Source organism: Leuresthes tenuis, unplaced genomic scaffold, assembly GCF_036924035.1.
Source record: "Leuresthes tenuis unplaced genomic scaffold, fLeuTen1.0.hap1 SCAF_10, whole genome shotgun sequence".
NCBI classification, from domain to species: Eukaryota; Metazoa; Chordata; class Actinopteri; order Atheriniformes; family Atherinopsidae; genus Leuresthes; species Leuresthes tenuis.
In genome coordinates this window covers 34143222-34161275 of record NW_027325364.1, presented here as the reverse complement: position 1 = coordinate 34161275, position 18054 = coordinate 34143222, and the positions used below count along the sequence as shown (strand labels likewise).

The window sequence follows — 18054 nt, the reverse complement described above, 5'->3', positions numbered from 1 at the left end:
ATTACCATGTGTTTGTGATGTTTTCTCTTGCTGTGCATAACTTTGTGCTGTCTAGTTTTCTATAGTTTTAACCATTTTATTTTTGGTTTGATTTTGTATTTTATCATTTACTCACTCTAGAGATCAGTACTTTATCAAAAATGATATTGTTAATAAAATTTAGATTTTTTTTGTGTAGCAGTCTCTGGTTCCAGTTTATTCTGGGTGTTGTGCGGTTATATATCACTTGATCACACTTGTGAAATGGTTTGTATGCCGAATTAGTCCATTAAACCAGCCCCACTTTTCTTGATTCCTGTAGTTGATGATCCATTTAAATATTTTTTCACTGATTGTGTTTGGCCTTTGCCTAAATGAAAGTTTGGGGCTGAGTATTTGTTAACAGTAATGTGTCAAGTCACGCGCTACCCGCCAGCCTATTCAATGTGTAGCATTACTGCTAAGTAACTGCTCCCAGGTGGGTTGTGACGTTTGTGTCTTTCTATTTAATTTTTGTTGTCATCATGGTGAAAATGTGTTGTTATCCATTTGCTTGTGGATGATGTGGTACCATAAACAAAAACAGTGTAATGGAAACCAAAGTTCTGAGATGTGGGATCCCAGCCCTGGCAGTTTTATGAAATGTGCAACAACGGTTAGTGTGCTTAAAAAATAGTCAGAAGCACACAGGTTTAAAGTTCAAAATCTCTCTAGTGGCGCCAGTGGTGATTGGTGTACACTGATCAATGAAGGGGTTGCTCTAACAATCTCATGGATTTCATTGTGACACCATCTATTTTCATAATGAACAATATTTTCATAATGAATCCTTTGTGACATCCCTAATTTGAAAAACTCTTTGCTTTGAGGTTCCTTGTCTCATTCATGATAAAAGATTTAAAAACAAACCAAAAACTATAGTCTTTGTCTTGTCGTCCACGTCGTCAAAATCTGATAAATATCCTGACACGTTGCACAAAACTATCAGTAGCAAACTACGTGTGAAGTTAGCCGACTGTCACAGAGCACGGAGTGAATAAGCTGTGCTGCAGCGGCACATGATGTCATCCCAGAAGATGAGTGTGTAGAAAGCCCTCTATAAGCCCCCCGATAGCCACCAATAACAACACAGCAGCTATGAGCCAACAGTGCAATAGTACGCGTTCATTCATTAATTTGTCTCAAAGTATTAGTGAAATATGCGAGAAATAAGGTCTAGGTTTAAAAATACCAGAGTTCTCCTTTAATAAGAACCCTCTAGACAAAAAAGTGGAGTTTATTTTTTATGCCAGCATTAAAACAAAGTGAATATACTCCATCCAAAAAGTGCATTGGCTGATCTTAATCTGTATTTTCGCACCCAGTGGGATGATGCTGAAAATATATATACCTCTAAAGGTATACATTGTGCTGCTTGTGTGATAGGCCTAAATGTAAAATAAAATAGTCTGGAGTGTGAACAGTGTTAGGTATGTTTAGGTGCACCCCATTTTCCCATGTGTAATTCTTTATCATTTGGATTCAGATCATATCTACATAAATAGTGAATTTAAAATGTACAGATGGGTGTGTTCTTAATATTGAAAATGGGCAAACAGTGTGTTTTCCCCTGTTTTAATGTTAATGTAAGCAAATATCCCGTTGTCTGCTTCAGCTTTATTTAGTAAGCAGACACGAGATCAATATCCATCTTAACTAACTTTAAAGAAGTGTATGCCCATCTCTACCTTTCACTGAATCCCTCTAATCCATCTTTCACACCAACAATACCATCATGAAATGTTTTCTGTCTCCATTTTTTGTTGGAGTGTAACACCCTGTCTTTAAGTAAGTTGATAGCTGACATACAGTGTTCTGATTGGTTCTCAACTGTTTTACCTGGTTATATAAAGGTTGGATAAAAAATAGAATAAATGTGTCAGCCCTGTTTGGCTGTCTCAATGCTGGATCACTTTAAAAAGTAGAGGAATCAACAAAGTTTCCTGAGAATGAAACATGATTCTGTTTCCACTCTATCAGGTAGTATGAGAGAAAGTATGAATAATAAAATTACTAAAAATGCTTAGTTTAGTTTGGACTTAAAGCTAACTTGGTTAGGTTGAAGACAATATCACATTTGGACTGAAATATCGGAAAATCCTAACCTCTAAATTTGTCACGGAATGCACCATCAATAGTGGCAGCCCCTGTACCATTGCAAAAACTAGCAGCTATTAAACTTTGCAATGATTTATTAATGTTAGCTTTCAAAAACAAAACATAGAAGAATGGACTGACAGTTGAGACCACGATTAATAGAAACAATATGGGACAAAGAAAGTAAATGCTCTGTTGTACACTGGTTACCTGTCTGTGGTGAACCCTACCAACAGATGGAATTATTTGACTTGTGTATCGACTGGTCATTACATCTTTCAGTGTTTTACCCCACCTGGAATGAAGTTGTGTAGTTCATTCAACCCTCCAAAACCAGAAGAACTTTTAGCTGTGAGTATGCAACCTTATTTTTGCCACGGGAATTTTCCTATACTATCTTGATTGGTGTTTACATCCCACCATCAGCTTCAGCATGTGACACTGTGCACATAACCATTGCTAGGTGACAGTCTCAAAACCTGGAGACATTTGTGGCCATAATTGGGGATTTCAACCATGTACAACTGGACTCAGCTCTCCCAACTTTCTACCAGTTTTTTGATTGTCACACTTGGAAGAACAGGACACTGGACCTTTTGAATGCTAATGTTGCAGATGCATATAGAGCCACAGTCCTGCCCCCACTTGGAGGATCAGACCACAACCTGGTCCTGTTAACACCTCAGTCAGTGGGGTTACATGGCACTGTAAAGAATTGGATTAATGGCTAAATTATAATAAGACTGAGTTATTAAGTTCATGTATACACCTTAGCTTGACAAAAATTTGGACCGGATCGGGTTACTTGCAGTCGTATTAAGACCTCGAGATAAGTTGGTTGATAATCACACTAAACATGCTTGTAGACAGTGAAGCACGTGGTGAATTGGACTTTGCATTCTGCGTATGCTCGAAATTTTTTCCCAGGGTCATGACCCGGAAGTCAAAGGAGATGATCTTACTGTTGTTGTTGCCGTCCGAAAGATACAAACAACGCAATGGAGAATGCGCTGTTGTGCATCGCGTTTGTGCAACACGTTTGTGTTCATCACAAACAAAATGTAGAGGGATGTAGCTTCCTCTTGCTCTTCGTTCGCCATCTTTCTCAAATGCCTGAGTTTGTTGTTGTTGTTGGTGGTGAAGAGGTCAATCGGAAGCGGCTCTATTAGCAATAGTTGAAATGGGTACAGCACCACCTATCGTACTGGGATATGACATGACAAGGGTATGACAAGGTGGACTCAGGAGGACAGCGAAGCCCTGCAGGACTGCTTTGAAACCACAGACTGGACTGTGCTCTGTGAACCACATGGGCACAATATCAACAACCTCACAGACTGCATCACTGACTACATCAACTTGTGTGAGGATAACATTATCCCGACACGGACTGTGCGCTGTTTCCCCAACAACAAACGTTGGACCACCAGTGACTTGAAGGGTCTTCTGAATATAAAGAAGAGAGCCTTCAGATCTGGTGACAAGGATGAGTTGAAAAGGACTGAGGATGGAACAGAGAAGGTGTAAGGACTCCTACAGGAAAAAGCTGGAGAGTAAACTCCAGCAGAAAAACACCAAGGATGTGTAGAAGGGTATGAAGCAGATAACCAGCTTCAACATCAAAGACCACCAAGGGGGACAGCCAGGACAGAGCAGATGAGCTGAATGGATTTTTCAACAGATTCAGCTCAGGACCCCCTGCTGGGCCATCCCACCCAGGAACTGCCTTCTCAGCGACTGCTTTCCCCACAACCACCTCTGCTGAGTACCCTGGACTTACAACCCCCCCCAACTCCAACAACCTCTTCAGGATTAGCCACGCCCCCCAACATGACTGTGACATCTGGCCAGGTGAGGAGACAGCTGGAGAGACTCCAACATGCCAAAGCAGCAGGACCTGATGGCATCAGCCCAAGGGTCCTTAAATCCTGTGCAGTCCAGCTGTCTGATATCCTGCAACACATTTTCAACCTGAATCTGTTGCAGGAAAGGATACCGGTGCTATGGAAAACATCCTACATAGTACCGGTAGGTATCAAAGAAAACCAACCCATCTGGCCTCAACGACTTCAGACCAGTCGCAATCACGTCACACGTGATGAAAGTTCTGGAGAGATTGATTCTGTCCCACCTGAGACTGCTGGTGAAACCTGCACTGGACCCTCTTCAGTTTGCCAGCCAGCCTCGTGTGGATGATGGTGTCATCTTCCTGCTGCAGCGTGCTCATTCCCACCTGAATGGTGGTGGAAACACTGTGAGCATCATGTTTTTTATTTCTCCAGTGCCTTCAACACCAATCAGCTAAATCGTTTGTGAGAAGCTGCTAGGGATGGGTGTCAGCTCATCTACTTTCTCCTGGATTGCTGATTATCTGTCAGTTAGGCCGAAGTTTGTTCATCTTCGGAGGTGTCTGTCTGATGTGGTGTTCAGTAACACAGACGCTCCACAGGGGACTGTTCTGTCTCCATTGCTGTTCACCCTGTACACCTCTGATTTCCAGTACCATTCTGAATCGTGCCATCTGCAGAAGTTCTCTGACTCTGCAGTGGTCGGTGTATATAGGATGGCCCGGAGTTAGAGTACAGGCAGTTGGTGGACTTTGTGGACAGGTGCAACTGGAATCACCTGCTCCTGAATGTGGACAAGAGATGGTGGTCGACTTCAGGAGGACAAGAGTCAAGAGCAAGCCTGTTGACATCATGGGCGAGGAGGCTGGAGTTGTTGAGGAATACAAATATTTAGGTGTGCACTTGAACAGCAAACTGGACTACCAACACCAACGTTGTGTACAAGAAGGGGATGAGCAGACTGTATTTCCTGCGGAAGCTGAGATCCTTCAATGTGCAGCAAGATGCTGGAGATCTTCTACCAGTCTGCGATGGAAAGTGCCATCTACTTTGCTGTAGTCTACTGGGGGAGCAACATCAGTGCCAGGGATGTCAGTAGGATCAACAAACTGATACCAAAGGCTGGCACAGTTATTGGACTGAAACTAGACACGTTTGAGTCAGTGATGAGCAAGAGAGCACTGAACAAACTGCACTCCATCATGGACAATCCTTCCCACCCTCTCCATAAAACTAATTCTAAAAGCTAATTCTCCAACAGACCGATTCAGCTCCGCTGTCACAAAGAATGGTTCAAGTCGTCTTTCTTACCATTCACCATCAGACTTTTTACCAGTTCTCCTTTGGGCAAAAGATGAAACAGTTTGCACATTCAATACTCTGTTTGCATCTATCCATTTGGGTTCAGTATTGATTTGCACAAAAAAGAAGAAAAAACGGTTTCATAACTACTTTACTCTGTGAATATATATAGTTATTGTTATTATTTTTATACTATGTATATATCTCTTTGGCTTATCCTCTATTTTGTTGTCTATGAAATAACTTGATTATGTGTACTTACTGTTTGCTGCTGTATGAAGAGAATTTCCCCTTGCAGGATTAATAAAGTACTTTGATTTGATTTGATCTGATTTTATTTGAAGAGCTAAAAATTCTGAGCTGCTGACATCTGTCACTGTGATAGTTTGACCAAAACACATCACAATGATCCCTTTAAGACCTCAGGAAACTCTTAATCTGCTAAAACAAAGAGAAAAATATAGCTGCAAGCAGCGATGGCGGGGTCTAGCAGAACAGCAGGTAAGCCTGCGGCTGCTCAGGAAGGAATCATGAGTCCATACAACAGGTTTGGTGATTGAGATGAAGTCGTCTTCATCCAGGGATTCCAACGGTACCTCATTTGTCCAATTTGAACCAACGGCTCCAAAGTTAAGAGCAAAATGCAGTTTTTATGTTTATAGCGCCCCCTCTGGGTGGAAGTTCACCACACTTCTTGAGCCTCTTAAAGACTTGGTCACGAGTCTGTGTTATAAGTTTGATGTCAAAAGACCAAACGGTTGCTGAGATATGGCCTCACGTCCTATTTGGTGTGTCAGCGCTGAGTTTGATTGGCTGCTCCAGGCAAACGGAAGCGAATTAAAAATTTCACATAATAGCACTTATGAGGCTTGGTCTGAAGATTCTATGTGTCAAGTCCCGTGGAAATCAGACAATCTGGGTGACCTGTAATGCATTTTGTAGGTTTTTGATGTAATTCAAAATGGTGGACAATCCAAGATGGCGCGCATAACGTCATAGGGTGTGTTGACCTCGTACATATCCAGGGATTCCAACGGTACCTCATTTGTGAAATTTGGACAAACGGGTCAAAAGATATGAGCAAAAATGCATTTTTGCTAAATATAGCGCCCCCTATAGGTTAAACGTCACCAAAATTCTTGGGCCTCTTAGATAACGAGTCTTGAGCCTGTGTTACACGTTTGATGTCATAAGACCAACCGGTTGCTGAGATATGGCTTCACGTCTATTTTGGCGTTGTCGCCGCCAACTTTGATTGGTTATAATGGGTGAAAATAGTCTAAATTAAAAATTCCGTTTCCTAGTTTTTGTGCGGATTGGTCCAAAGATACTCTGTGCCAATTTTTATGAGAATCGGTCAAAATGTATGACCGAAGAATCCTTTTGAAGGTTTTCAACAAAATCCAAGATGGCGGAAAATCTAGTCAGACGGAAAATTACGTTGGACTCGTCAAGATCAAAGGATTCCAACGATATGTTGTTTTTGAAATTCGGACACACGAGTCAAAAGTTATTTAGCTGAATGTGCTTCAAACTTTGACATGTTGGTGGCGCTAGAGAGTTTAGAATTTGGGCACCAAAATTGTTGAGTTTGCTAATGGGATGGTCCTAGAAACATGGGCCAAATTTCACTTTTTTTTAGCATAGCGTTAAATGGGCTGCCATAGACTTCAATTGCAGCGGAAAGTAGATCAATAATAATAGGAAAACCAGCTAAAACAATAGGTGTCTGCAGCTACGCTGCTAGACCCCTAAAAATAATATAACAATCCACATTAGTTCATTTGTGCTGTGGCCTTCCTATGTGACTGGACAGGAGAACATCAATATTACACGGAACATGAGTAAATGATGGGAGAAGACGGCAATGACTTTCCAACAGCCTGTTTCTTTTATCAGCTCTTAGACTGTCATGCTGTAACTGCTGTGTCTAGCCATTTGAGAGTTTACCGTCAATTGCTGAGCCTCAGTGTGGGCCACTCACCATGGCAGCATTGATCTGACCTGCTGTTTTATGTATAGAACACTTTCTTCCAGTGGATTTCCGTTTTCCATTTCTTTTGGAAAGAAATGACAATCGATACCTTTTGCAAGCAAAGACATCTTGAGCATCAAGTAAAAGAAAAATAACAGTGTTGAAAAGCTTTTCTAGTCATGAGTCATTTGGGACCATTACGTGGGAGCTACTTTAGTGCAATATGGCAGCACTGTTTATCATGCTAGAGCATAAACTTTAAGAATCAAACAGTTAGTGCTGTAGGAATTAAGTTACAAAAATAACAAAAGGAAAAACAAACAAAACAGTAGGCTCACTTTAGTCATTAACTAATCCAGTCCTAAGGTTAATTTCTATAATTAACTTATGTTAGTTAATTAGAAATAAGAAATACAAGCACAGCTTGGGGCCATAAAAAATCTTGCTCTAGTTCTTAATACTAGCATGTTTTATAAAGAAAAGACAGAATTTTGTCAGTGGATGGGAGAAAAAAAATATTAATCTTACATTATTACTGGTATCTTTGTCAGTTAGAGAAGGGGCGACATATATATCTGCCCGAATAATTACTGGATGGTAGAAAATTTGCTACAGGGGCAGGATGGATCTGTCAAGAAACGTGTGTGTGTGTGTGTGTGTGTGTATGTGTATATATATCTATATATAGATATATATAGATATATATATATATATATGTATATGTATATGAATATATATGTATGTATATATATGTATGTACATGTATATGTGTGTATGTATATGTGTGTGTGTGTGTTATTTACATTAAAAAAAAACACAATTGTGAGAAATTTAAAAAAAAAAAAAAAACACTACAACCCTGAATGATTGGTCTTTATGATGTTGGTGTATGACATCACTTCCCAGTCCATGGTAAGTGATAAAGAGGCTGGATTTATATAGCGCTTTTCTAATCCAGTAAACCACTTCTACACTACCAGAAACATTCACCCATTCACAAACACACTCACACTCATGCAGCACTTCTTAGCCTAAACATTTTTTCAAGCTGTACAGTGCTTCGTCTCTATCAGTCACACTCCAATAGATGCATCATAGGCAACATGCGGTTCAGTTTCTTGCCCAAGGACCATTTGGCATGGTGTCCAAGGAACTTGGGAATTGGACCAACAAACTTTTGTTTGGCAGACAACTACAGAATCTATATCTCAAATTCATCTTTAACTACTGCTAACTTTTTCTATGAATAGCTTTTGTCAGTATGAAAAAGTTTCCAAGTTATCTGTTTTCTTGACCTGCCTTTCCATTTCTGTGGCTTATTACACATGGACTCAGGTCTGGACAATTTTCACACTTACCCTTTCAAACATGTACTGGACAATACAAGATTTTATGTGCCACTGAAAATACCTTGCCTGAAATGCACTATTGGAAGGATAAAGAAACCAAGAGAGGCCATGGTTGAAAAAATGTTTTATATCATTATCACAAGATCACTATTTAATTATCTCATGGTCTCAAAATAACGGAGCTTGTTTTGTAGAGATAACAGGTTAATTATGTCATTATCTTGAGATAACAAGGTTGTTTTTTAAAAGATAATTGGTTAATATATTTTGTAAGTTCAGCCTACTAAGTTTGTTTTTACTTCAATCAGTGAAATAGCCTGAAGGCTGAAGTGGAGTTGGTTAAATTAATATCTATTCCCACAGATGCTACAGTCTGTGCTTTACAGTGCATATCCACTCACCCAATGAATATGCCACAGTTTTTTTTTCATAATACATCAGCATCACTGCAATTATATCAATATTAACAACAATATTAACCATCCACATAAACGACACATTAACGATAAATTACATCCAAAGCAAGAAGAAAGTATGTTATAGACGTGTTAATAAGGTTAAGAAATTGATTTTTAGATGATGTAACGTTAAAAGTAGACTTCTCTGTAGTTTGGTAATGCAGATTATTGACAGCTGGATGACAGACACCTGAAGTCTCCCCAATGTGTGCATGTTTGTTTGATACCTGTCAAAGAGAGTCGAGAGTTATCACTAACTTAATTGGAATGTGGATTTTTCACTTTTCCACCCAAACTGCCAAAGCCTGGAAGGATTTTGTATATCACTAGCAAATAATTCGAACAAGAATGGAGTGCTTGTGAGGACACAGGAGGAGTATTAAGAATATGGTATTAGCTGTTTCACTAAGACATGACTGCAGAAGTACATACCAAACTCAAACGTCTCCCTACCCAGCTTTAAGATGATGCAGGGAAAGACATCATGGGCAAAGTTGGACATATTGCAGTGCTTGTTAACAACAGATGCCGTTTATCTGGACATGTCACTGCTGAGGAGAGGGTCTGTGCTTGAAATGTTAGTTAATGTGCACAATATCTAATGATAGAGTTCACTTATGTTATTCTGATAGCTGTGTGTATCTTACCCCATGTATCACTCCCGATACTGTCTGTGACATTATCACCATTCATTCCACATCACAATACATCACAATACATTCACGGCAATTTCAAGATTATTTAACTACATCTCCCTCTCTGCTAAACTTCAGGTTTCACTAGAGAGAATAAAAACTTGATTCTATTCTAAGCAAATGGTGGATACAGCTACTGTGTCTGTCCTTCATTAGGAAAATTTGATCAGAATCTGATTATCCTTACCACCAACTATAAAGCCATAGTGCAACCTGTGATCATATATATCTTGACAAGATGGTCTCAAGAAGTTTCCCTATCTTTCTATGGTCATGGTTGAAGACAACATCATCTACCTACTTCAACAGGCCCACTTTCGTCTGGACAAAGCAGGCAGCCCTTTAGGGGATAATGTTCTTTGATTTCTCCAGTGCTTTCAATACCATTCATGCTCCACTGCTACATGAGAAGCTCCAGAAAATAGAGGTGGCTATTTCCACAACAACCTGGATTATTAACTACCTGAGAGAGCTTCATGGAATGGGTTTCCATGGCCGAGCAAGACAACTGTATTTGTCTGACTGCATTGTGCCAAATGTAAAGTTTGGTGGAGGAGGGATTATGGTGTGGGGTTGTTTTTCAGGAACTGAGCTTGGGCCTTAAGTTTCAGTGAAAGGAATGGCTGATGAGTGAGTTTGATGTGGAGGAACTTGACTGGCCTGCCCAGAGTCCTGACCACAACCTGATACAAACTCCACACAGAGAGGACAGAAAGACTGGGAATTGAACCTGGAGCCCCTTGCTGTGAAGCAACAGTGCTAACCACCACACCACCATGTAGCCCCCCTCCATACTATCACAATCTTTCTAATTTTGGAGATGTAGAAAAGTCAAGTTCAGAAGACATGAGAGGCATTTACATTCCATTGTACTCAGAGAAAAAAAGATAAACGATAAGAGGTGACTAAATAAAAGTTTTAAGTACATATGGTTCACATCCCAGTTACACAAATCCTTTTAGAATGACAAATATGCTAGAGTTATGGCTAAATTAATGCATTGTTCTGGTATCAGCTTCTCAAATCTGAGGAATATTTGCATATCTAACTTTTTCTTTTTTTCAGTAAAATGGAACAGAAACAGAAACTGGTTAACTGAAAAGTTACCTTACATAATAAAAAATATGTACGTAAATGTTACGCCTGCAGATTTATTTCTACTGTACATATAATCTGGCCCAGACTAGGACAGAATCACTTCAACTTCATGAGGCATCATGATCAAATCATATTTATAACCTGCTCAATAATCCTACTGTGTGGCCTTGCCATTCGCTGTTGACATACTTTGAGACTAAAAAGTGTCAGACAATGTGTTTGTTGCTTAGAATGTCATTTTTATATAAAGAACAGATTAAGGAAATGTCACAAACCTCATGTAGCGTCACCACAAATGGACAGCACTGCCTGACGTCATTAAAAACAAGGCAATAAAAGCCAAATGCCAGCTCAATGCATATCAAAAATGTCTTTAACATTATTAAAAACACAATGGACTATGTCAAATGCTGTAGATTATGACTCTTACCACAGCAGCCTGTCTCACTTTTTTGCTGAAACAGCAATGATGAGGATGAGGATAGAGAGGATAATGGCTCCAGCCACCAGGAGATAACACTTCCTTTTTCTTAACTGCCTCTGTAGGGAGAAAGAAATGTGTTGGTTGGTTTGGAGTTAAAGACATAAGGACAGAGTGTTCCAAAGAAAGAGTAGATAGGTTCATACCAAAGTAATCTTCTCTCACTCATGTTTTGAGACCCAGTAGAAGTATGAGTTTGTGAATTTTTCTGAAGAGCTACACCGTTCTGCTGTTAATCCCCTGCCAATATTTTCTTTCAGTTCTTTCCCTTTCCCGGCTGTGAGAGGCAGGGTACACCATGAACAGATCGTCAGTCCATCACAGGCTATGATAAAATCATATTAAGTGAAGTAGTTGAAGTGCCTTTTATAAATTTTTGTAGTGTTACAACAGCTGACCCACATCAGAGCAGAGTGTAAATGTGGGCGGTCTCTTGCTGCTGCACCTCTATCTCTTCATAAGTTTCCCCATCGTCTTTTCTTGACCCCATGATGTTTTGACAGAGTTAAGGAAAAGGGCTGAAAATGAAAATGAAAAGCTATACAAAGTCTTTTTCTCTTTGGCTGTGCTTAGACACTTTCTGTTAGCAAAATGTGGACTTTCACATCAAATGCAATACCTTTCCATGGATGTTAAGTAAAGTTTTAGAACGTCACCACTACGAAAACAATAAGTCCCATTTTCATTTTCTGATTTATGCTTTTGTTATACTTTCACTTCAAATACCACATTTGTGATACTATACAACTAAAAAGTCAATGCTTCCCATGTCTGAGTAGAGAGAAGGCCTCAAGAAACTGGATGTATTAGTTAGTAACTTGTTCATTTTTTTACACAGGAAACACAAAGGTATTTTTAAATTTCTTATTTTTTCAAAATTTTAGGTCACAGTGTCTAAAATTATATTGTTTAAAGTTTTGCGTGATGTTTTTTTAGACCATCATTTCTGCATATATGAAAGCTCCAGCCAGTTGTGCAACACCAGTCCTGTAAATGCCAAGGTCCAATTTAATAACCACAAAGCCACAACACCCAAGCTGCCCTTTATGTTTTTCAATTAATCAGTTCAACCCCCACTACACATAATTTCATGCACTCAAAATATGCACAAATAAAAAGGAGGGAACACAAAAGAACAAGAAAAGTGATAATTCAGCCGCATGAGATTAGTACAACTGTAAAGGAAATGTGATGATATAAATACTGGCATAGATGAAATTAAATTAATGGGAATTAAATGAAGAAATATTTTCCCAAAGGAAAAATTCCCACGTTGGTTGTTTTTTCTTTTCTTTCCATCAGTCATTAGAAGCCTCCTGTACCTCCTGTACCATTCTGTGTTGCAGCAGAGCCGAAGAAGACTCTGACTGCTCCGTTGTTTCAACATGGTGCTATGTGGAGGGACTGCAGTATTGTCCAATACTTGGCTACAAAGCAGATTGCACGCTCTACCACACACTTGTAAAAAGTATACAACATCTTACTGCAAACATTTATGCGTTAAACTTCCTTACCACCTCCACTTCCTTTCTCAAAATGGAATTAGTGTTGAGTTACTCCTGGTTCAAGTTCAAGATGATTGCTCTCACATCATACCACAAAGTAGTTGACCAGTTCTCTGTATTCGGTCCATTGCTGATACACCCAACAACTGTAGAGAATTTCTGCAGATGACAGGAATCTGAGTTGTACTGTAAGTCTGAGGTGTACAAAGGACAAATTTATATACTTACCAGTGTAGGTTTAATTGTTAAAAAAAAAAAAAGAGCACAATATGATTGGAGTTAGGGCTGCACAATGGTGTGGTGGTTGGCTCCGTCACCTCACAGTAAGAGGGTTCCTGGTTTGATTCCCAGCTGGAGCCTTTCTGTGTGGAGTTTGCATGTTCTCCCTGCGTATGTGTGGGTTCTCTCTGGGTACTCTGGCTTCCTCCCACCGTCCAAAAGCATGCATGTTAGGTTAAGTGATGACTAATTTTCCCTTGACGTAAGCGTGCTTAATGACAGCGGTGACAGGTTCCAGTCACCCCATGATTCTAAGTTGGATTAAGTGAGGTATAGAAAATGGATGGATAATTGGAGCTACTGTAACTTGCCTCCACTACAGCATGGAGCATGAATGACATAACTTATATGTTGCACATTAGATCTTTTCTTTGTTGGCACATTGTTGTCATAGTGCCAGCACATTATGAATTCATAAGCTATCATCATACTTACATTTGAATAATAAATTATATCAGCTTCTGTATTTTGATATTTTTCAACAAAAAAGAATTAGTTAGAATCAGAGTTTTACATTAAGTCACACTGTTCAAGATTTGTTGATTATGAAAAGTAAATATCGCACAAATTGTCTATAAAATATATACCAATCATACACATAATTATAATAACTAACAGGAAATTTGAAAAACCTGTCATGTTGAAAAGCAAAGTTTTGCTAAGAAATCTTTGATCCAGGTACTGAAGTGGATAAATCTGGTCTGATCTGGATATAGCTGGTCTGTGTCCCAAGAGGTCAAGAATATTTTGGGAAAAGTTCCAACCTGTTCAGTTTTTGTGGGCTGTATTGTATTTCTGTTTGTAATTCAAAAGTTGGACACAACTTCTACTACTATTACTATTGTGAAGTGAAAGCACATATTTATGTTTTTTAAAATTAGGGCAAACTTTTAAACTATTTTTCAGAGTCTACAATGAATAAAGAAATCCAAAGTGATGATGGATATAATTTAGAAACAAAGCTAGAAACAATGTGTTGAATAATTGGATTAGTTTCATCATTACAGTGTACTTGTTTTTTATACTTTTTTAATCTTAGCTATACGTTGTACAGTTTTTATAATCTTTTGTAGTAAAGCAACCTTTTGCAACAGAGATGTGAGTAACAAAAATAATTCCACCTTTGTTTTTTTTTAAATCTAACTTAGCCCCCCACCACACCCATCATATACAGTGATTATTGAAAAATAGTTACAGCTTGCCAATGGTGTACGATAATACTTTCTATTAATTATTCATTTTACTTTGTTTTAAGTAGGAAACATTTTAAACTTTATCAGTTCAAAAAGTACTCAAAGATGCACACATGCTTTGGGGGGGCAGCTATAGCACAGGAGGAAGAGCAGTTGTCTGGCAATCGGACGATGAAGGGTGAATGTGGCATGTGGTGTAAAAGCACTTTGAGTGGTTTGCTCGACTAGAAAAGTACAGTCCATGTCCCAAATATCATGTTTTGTATACAATGATTAAGGCCTTATATTATACCACTCAACTGATGTTTTTTTAATAGTGTTTCGTTTCAAAAGGGTCAATTATCATTTTAAGCACAGCATATAAGTTTTATTTATCCATGTCAATTGTTTGCCATGGTAAAAAAAAAAGAAAAAGAGGCATTGGCTGTGTTAAACTGAAATTATTGCAAGAAATGGCGTAAAGAGCTTGGGTTTGGAAAATTTTTTTGCTCCTTGTCTCCTCAGGCGGTGACGAAGTGTTGGAGCACAAAATCTATGTTGTTTTGAAATGCTTTTTCTTCCCTTTTTTTCCAGCCTGTTTTCTGCTACAAAGGCAGCGAAAGCGGCAGCGTTAGACCAGAGCCGAGGCTGGAGTCTTTAAATCCTGACGCGCTTCAAAGCACGGAGAGAGCAATTCATCTTCTTATCTGAGACTCAAAACAGGCTTTCTGTGTGCAAGAGAGAGGGAGAGGGGGAGAGCAGAGTGGGGGAATAAAAAATGCTGTCGAGTAATTTTCCGTTTAAATGTTCCACTCCACAACAATTTGCATAAGCAGCCCTGCGTCTGTGATAAGAAGATTGGTAATTTTCAAAGGCTCTGTGGGGATTGAGAATTAAAAGCCTTTCTCCACTATCTCCCCTCATGCAGCTGGCCACCACAGATTCCCTTGCTTCTCTCACGCATTTCCTCCTAAACTACGCCTTATAAACTTTCTCTGCCTGTCTGCCACTCTCTTCTTGTCTTTGCTAGGTATGACTCTACAGAGCTGCTCCTTCCCTTTAAAACTGCATACTCTCTCACACTCTTCCATACACTTTTTCCAGTCATTTTCACTGCTTGCACATCCCAATGCTGCTGTTATTTAGGAAGAACAAGAAAAAACAAGGTAGAAGGGGAACATGAAAGAGTTTACTGTAACAAATGAAGTGCTGTGGTATTTTTAATCCAGAGTTTTACAGATTGCAGAGCAGGCAAAGAGGCAAGACAGGGAGAGGGTGATAGATGAAGATAGAGGAGGGATGCTGTTATCAAAGGTGACTTAATCATTGGGAGAATTTGTCCTTAGTGCCTGCACTTCTGGGCGTATGGGTGGTGCAAGCCCTCAGAGAAAATACTGTCTCCTGAATACCCAGTGGTGTGGTGCAGGTTACACAAAGTGCATCCACTTATTTTTCAGTCATTATTGAGTACATCCACTTCTGAACCTCCTCTTGATATATGCTTCAGAACTGATTTGTTATTCTGGTCTGCCTGTCACTGCCTTTCACTGGCTAGGACTAGTTTAATTCATTTGATGGGTTGGTTATGTTCACACATGGGATTTGTGCACTAATTTTGTACTAACCCTTGCTCCCCGAAGTGAACAAGTAAAAGATATGCAATATGCAAATACTTTGGGACAACTACACCTAAAAAAGTAATCTTTCATATCAGAGTATTTGTTCGTTGGCTGAACTATAGTCCTGAAATTAAGGGTAAATCCATTGTCTCTGACACCAATACACTGTCTATTTAAACTCACATTTACAGTAATTTAAAGTTTATAGTTCACATTTAATCTAATACATAATATGCAGACAGATTTTTTACAAAGCAGATTTAAAGAAAATAAAATCGGCATCCTCCACTATAATGATGATTGCAAATAAAAGTTGACTATGTTTTACTGAGACTTTTATACCGTAACATGCTCTGATGCAGTATAACACCACAATAAATAGTTAAAATGAATAAATAAATAGTCCGGGCCCTATATCTCCCACGCCACGCACATCAACCCTATCAACGTGACAACATCATCACTTGCGCATTTAATAGTCATGGGTTTGGATTCCCATGAAAGCTGCCATACAACAAGAGTCTGGATATTACCATCTCTAAATTTAAAACCATGTATTGTGACACAACTATGTTGAAGTGATTTGGACAAAACATACCAATTAAGTTTTTTTCTGTTCAGACTGAAGTGAAAGCGCATTTGGGCTAATTAAGTCTGTATGCATACCAGTTAACGATAATAGCAGTCTTTTTGTTGCAACAGTTTTTCTAATGCTTTAATTTTTTGTTTTGTTTTGCAGAGCACTTGCCTGCTGTCCTTGTTTATGACATGCCACTGATGAAAAATAAATCAGAGTGCTGGTCTAAGTGAAGGAGATAGCAGAGGAAGATTAATGGCTTTTTCGCCATTTCAGTATTTCTCTTGCTGCCTTTGGCCTTCTAAACCCATAAAATATTTTTGTAAATATTTTGAAATTTTCTCCATGGAGTATTACTACAATTAAAATTGGTAGCACTGCAATACAAATCAGCTATCTAAGCAATCACTCCCTTTTGTACATGCTGTGTCTCTTGTAGAAAAACTACTCACCTTGTGAGTACTTACCTTGACATGAGAAATATCCTCATAATGCAATACAGTGATAATAACCATAATATTATTCCTCCTTTATTGTATCTGGATGGGAAAATTGGAAGTCCATAAAATAAATGTTATTTTTACGCAGAACTGCTTCACTTGTAATCGGCTTATATGAAATTTACATAAACCTCAGAGTCCAATGCAGTCACTTTGACTATGATATTTGAGGGGAACAGCAAATAAACACAGACTTGCCCATGACATTAAGGGACAAAGATCTGTAATAACTATTAGCAAAGCAGCAAAAAAAAAACATAGAAACAAAAAACGTTTTATTCATTGATAACATTCTTAATGATTATTTGGAAATTATTTTTGACTTGCATTTAGCAAATGAAAAACGATTGATTGATTAAGGGCTGACTGCCAGTAACTGAGAGCAGTAAGTGTTGAACAAGCAACACTAGAGGTGCTTTAGGCCATCTGTCCAGAGGAGGTTCCAGGACATCTAGACAGAGCAGGCTAGGGTAATCAAAGCTGGTGGTGGAGGAGCTCTTGAAGGAGCTATCAGTTTGACATAAAAACTACTTTTTGGCTTGTGCTAGAGCTGTTCTAAGTTGGTTCAAGAGCCACAGATCTACAACAAATTTACGTTATTACATCAATTTAAATATCTCCTCGATAAATGTATACCCACCCTGTAGTATATTCAGAAATTGAGACAATTTGTCTACAAAAAACCAAAGTTTCTCTTTTTACCAGCAAACAGATGTCTTAATATCACCAGTCTAGTTTTTAAACAGCAGTTGGTATTTGTGAAAGCTCTCTGCACTACCAACTGGTATTTCCCAATGCTAATTGGTATTTATGAACAGTAATATAAATGGTGTAATACAGACTGTTTTGAGAGGGATATTTATTAAATATAAGCTGACTTTATTAAAACACTCCAAACACTGTTTAAAAATTCAGATGCACAAAGTGATTACATATGCGGCATTCACAGGCACGACTGGCAATATAAAACATTAAACAGTGGGAAAAAGACAGAAACACTGAGCTCACGAACTTCTGCTGACGTGGTGACTTAACATTGACACTGTAGCTCAGTTAAAGCAGAATAAACACCACTTTTGGAT

General features: G+C 38.8%; 1 protein-coding gene across 1 annotated transcript in view; it reads right to left on the bottom strand.

Annotated features, from left to right (window-relative positions):
- Window positions 1–18054, bottom strand: part of tsnare1 (T-SNARE Domain Containing 1) — a 275364-nt gene that overhangs the window by 57992 nt on the left and 199318 nt on the right. The window contains exon 17 of the mRNA XM_072395073.1: window positions 11270–11379. Within this exon, the coding sequence (XP_072251174.1) occupies window positions 11284–11379 (96 nt within the window). The 3' untranslated portion in view covers window positions 11270–11283. The remainder of the gene's footprint in view (window positions 1–11269; window positions 11380–18054) is intronic.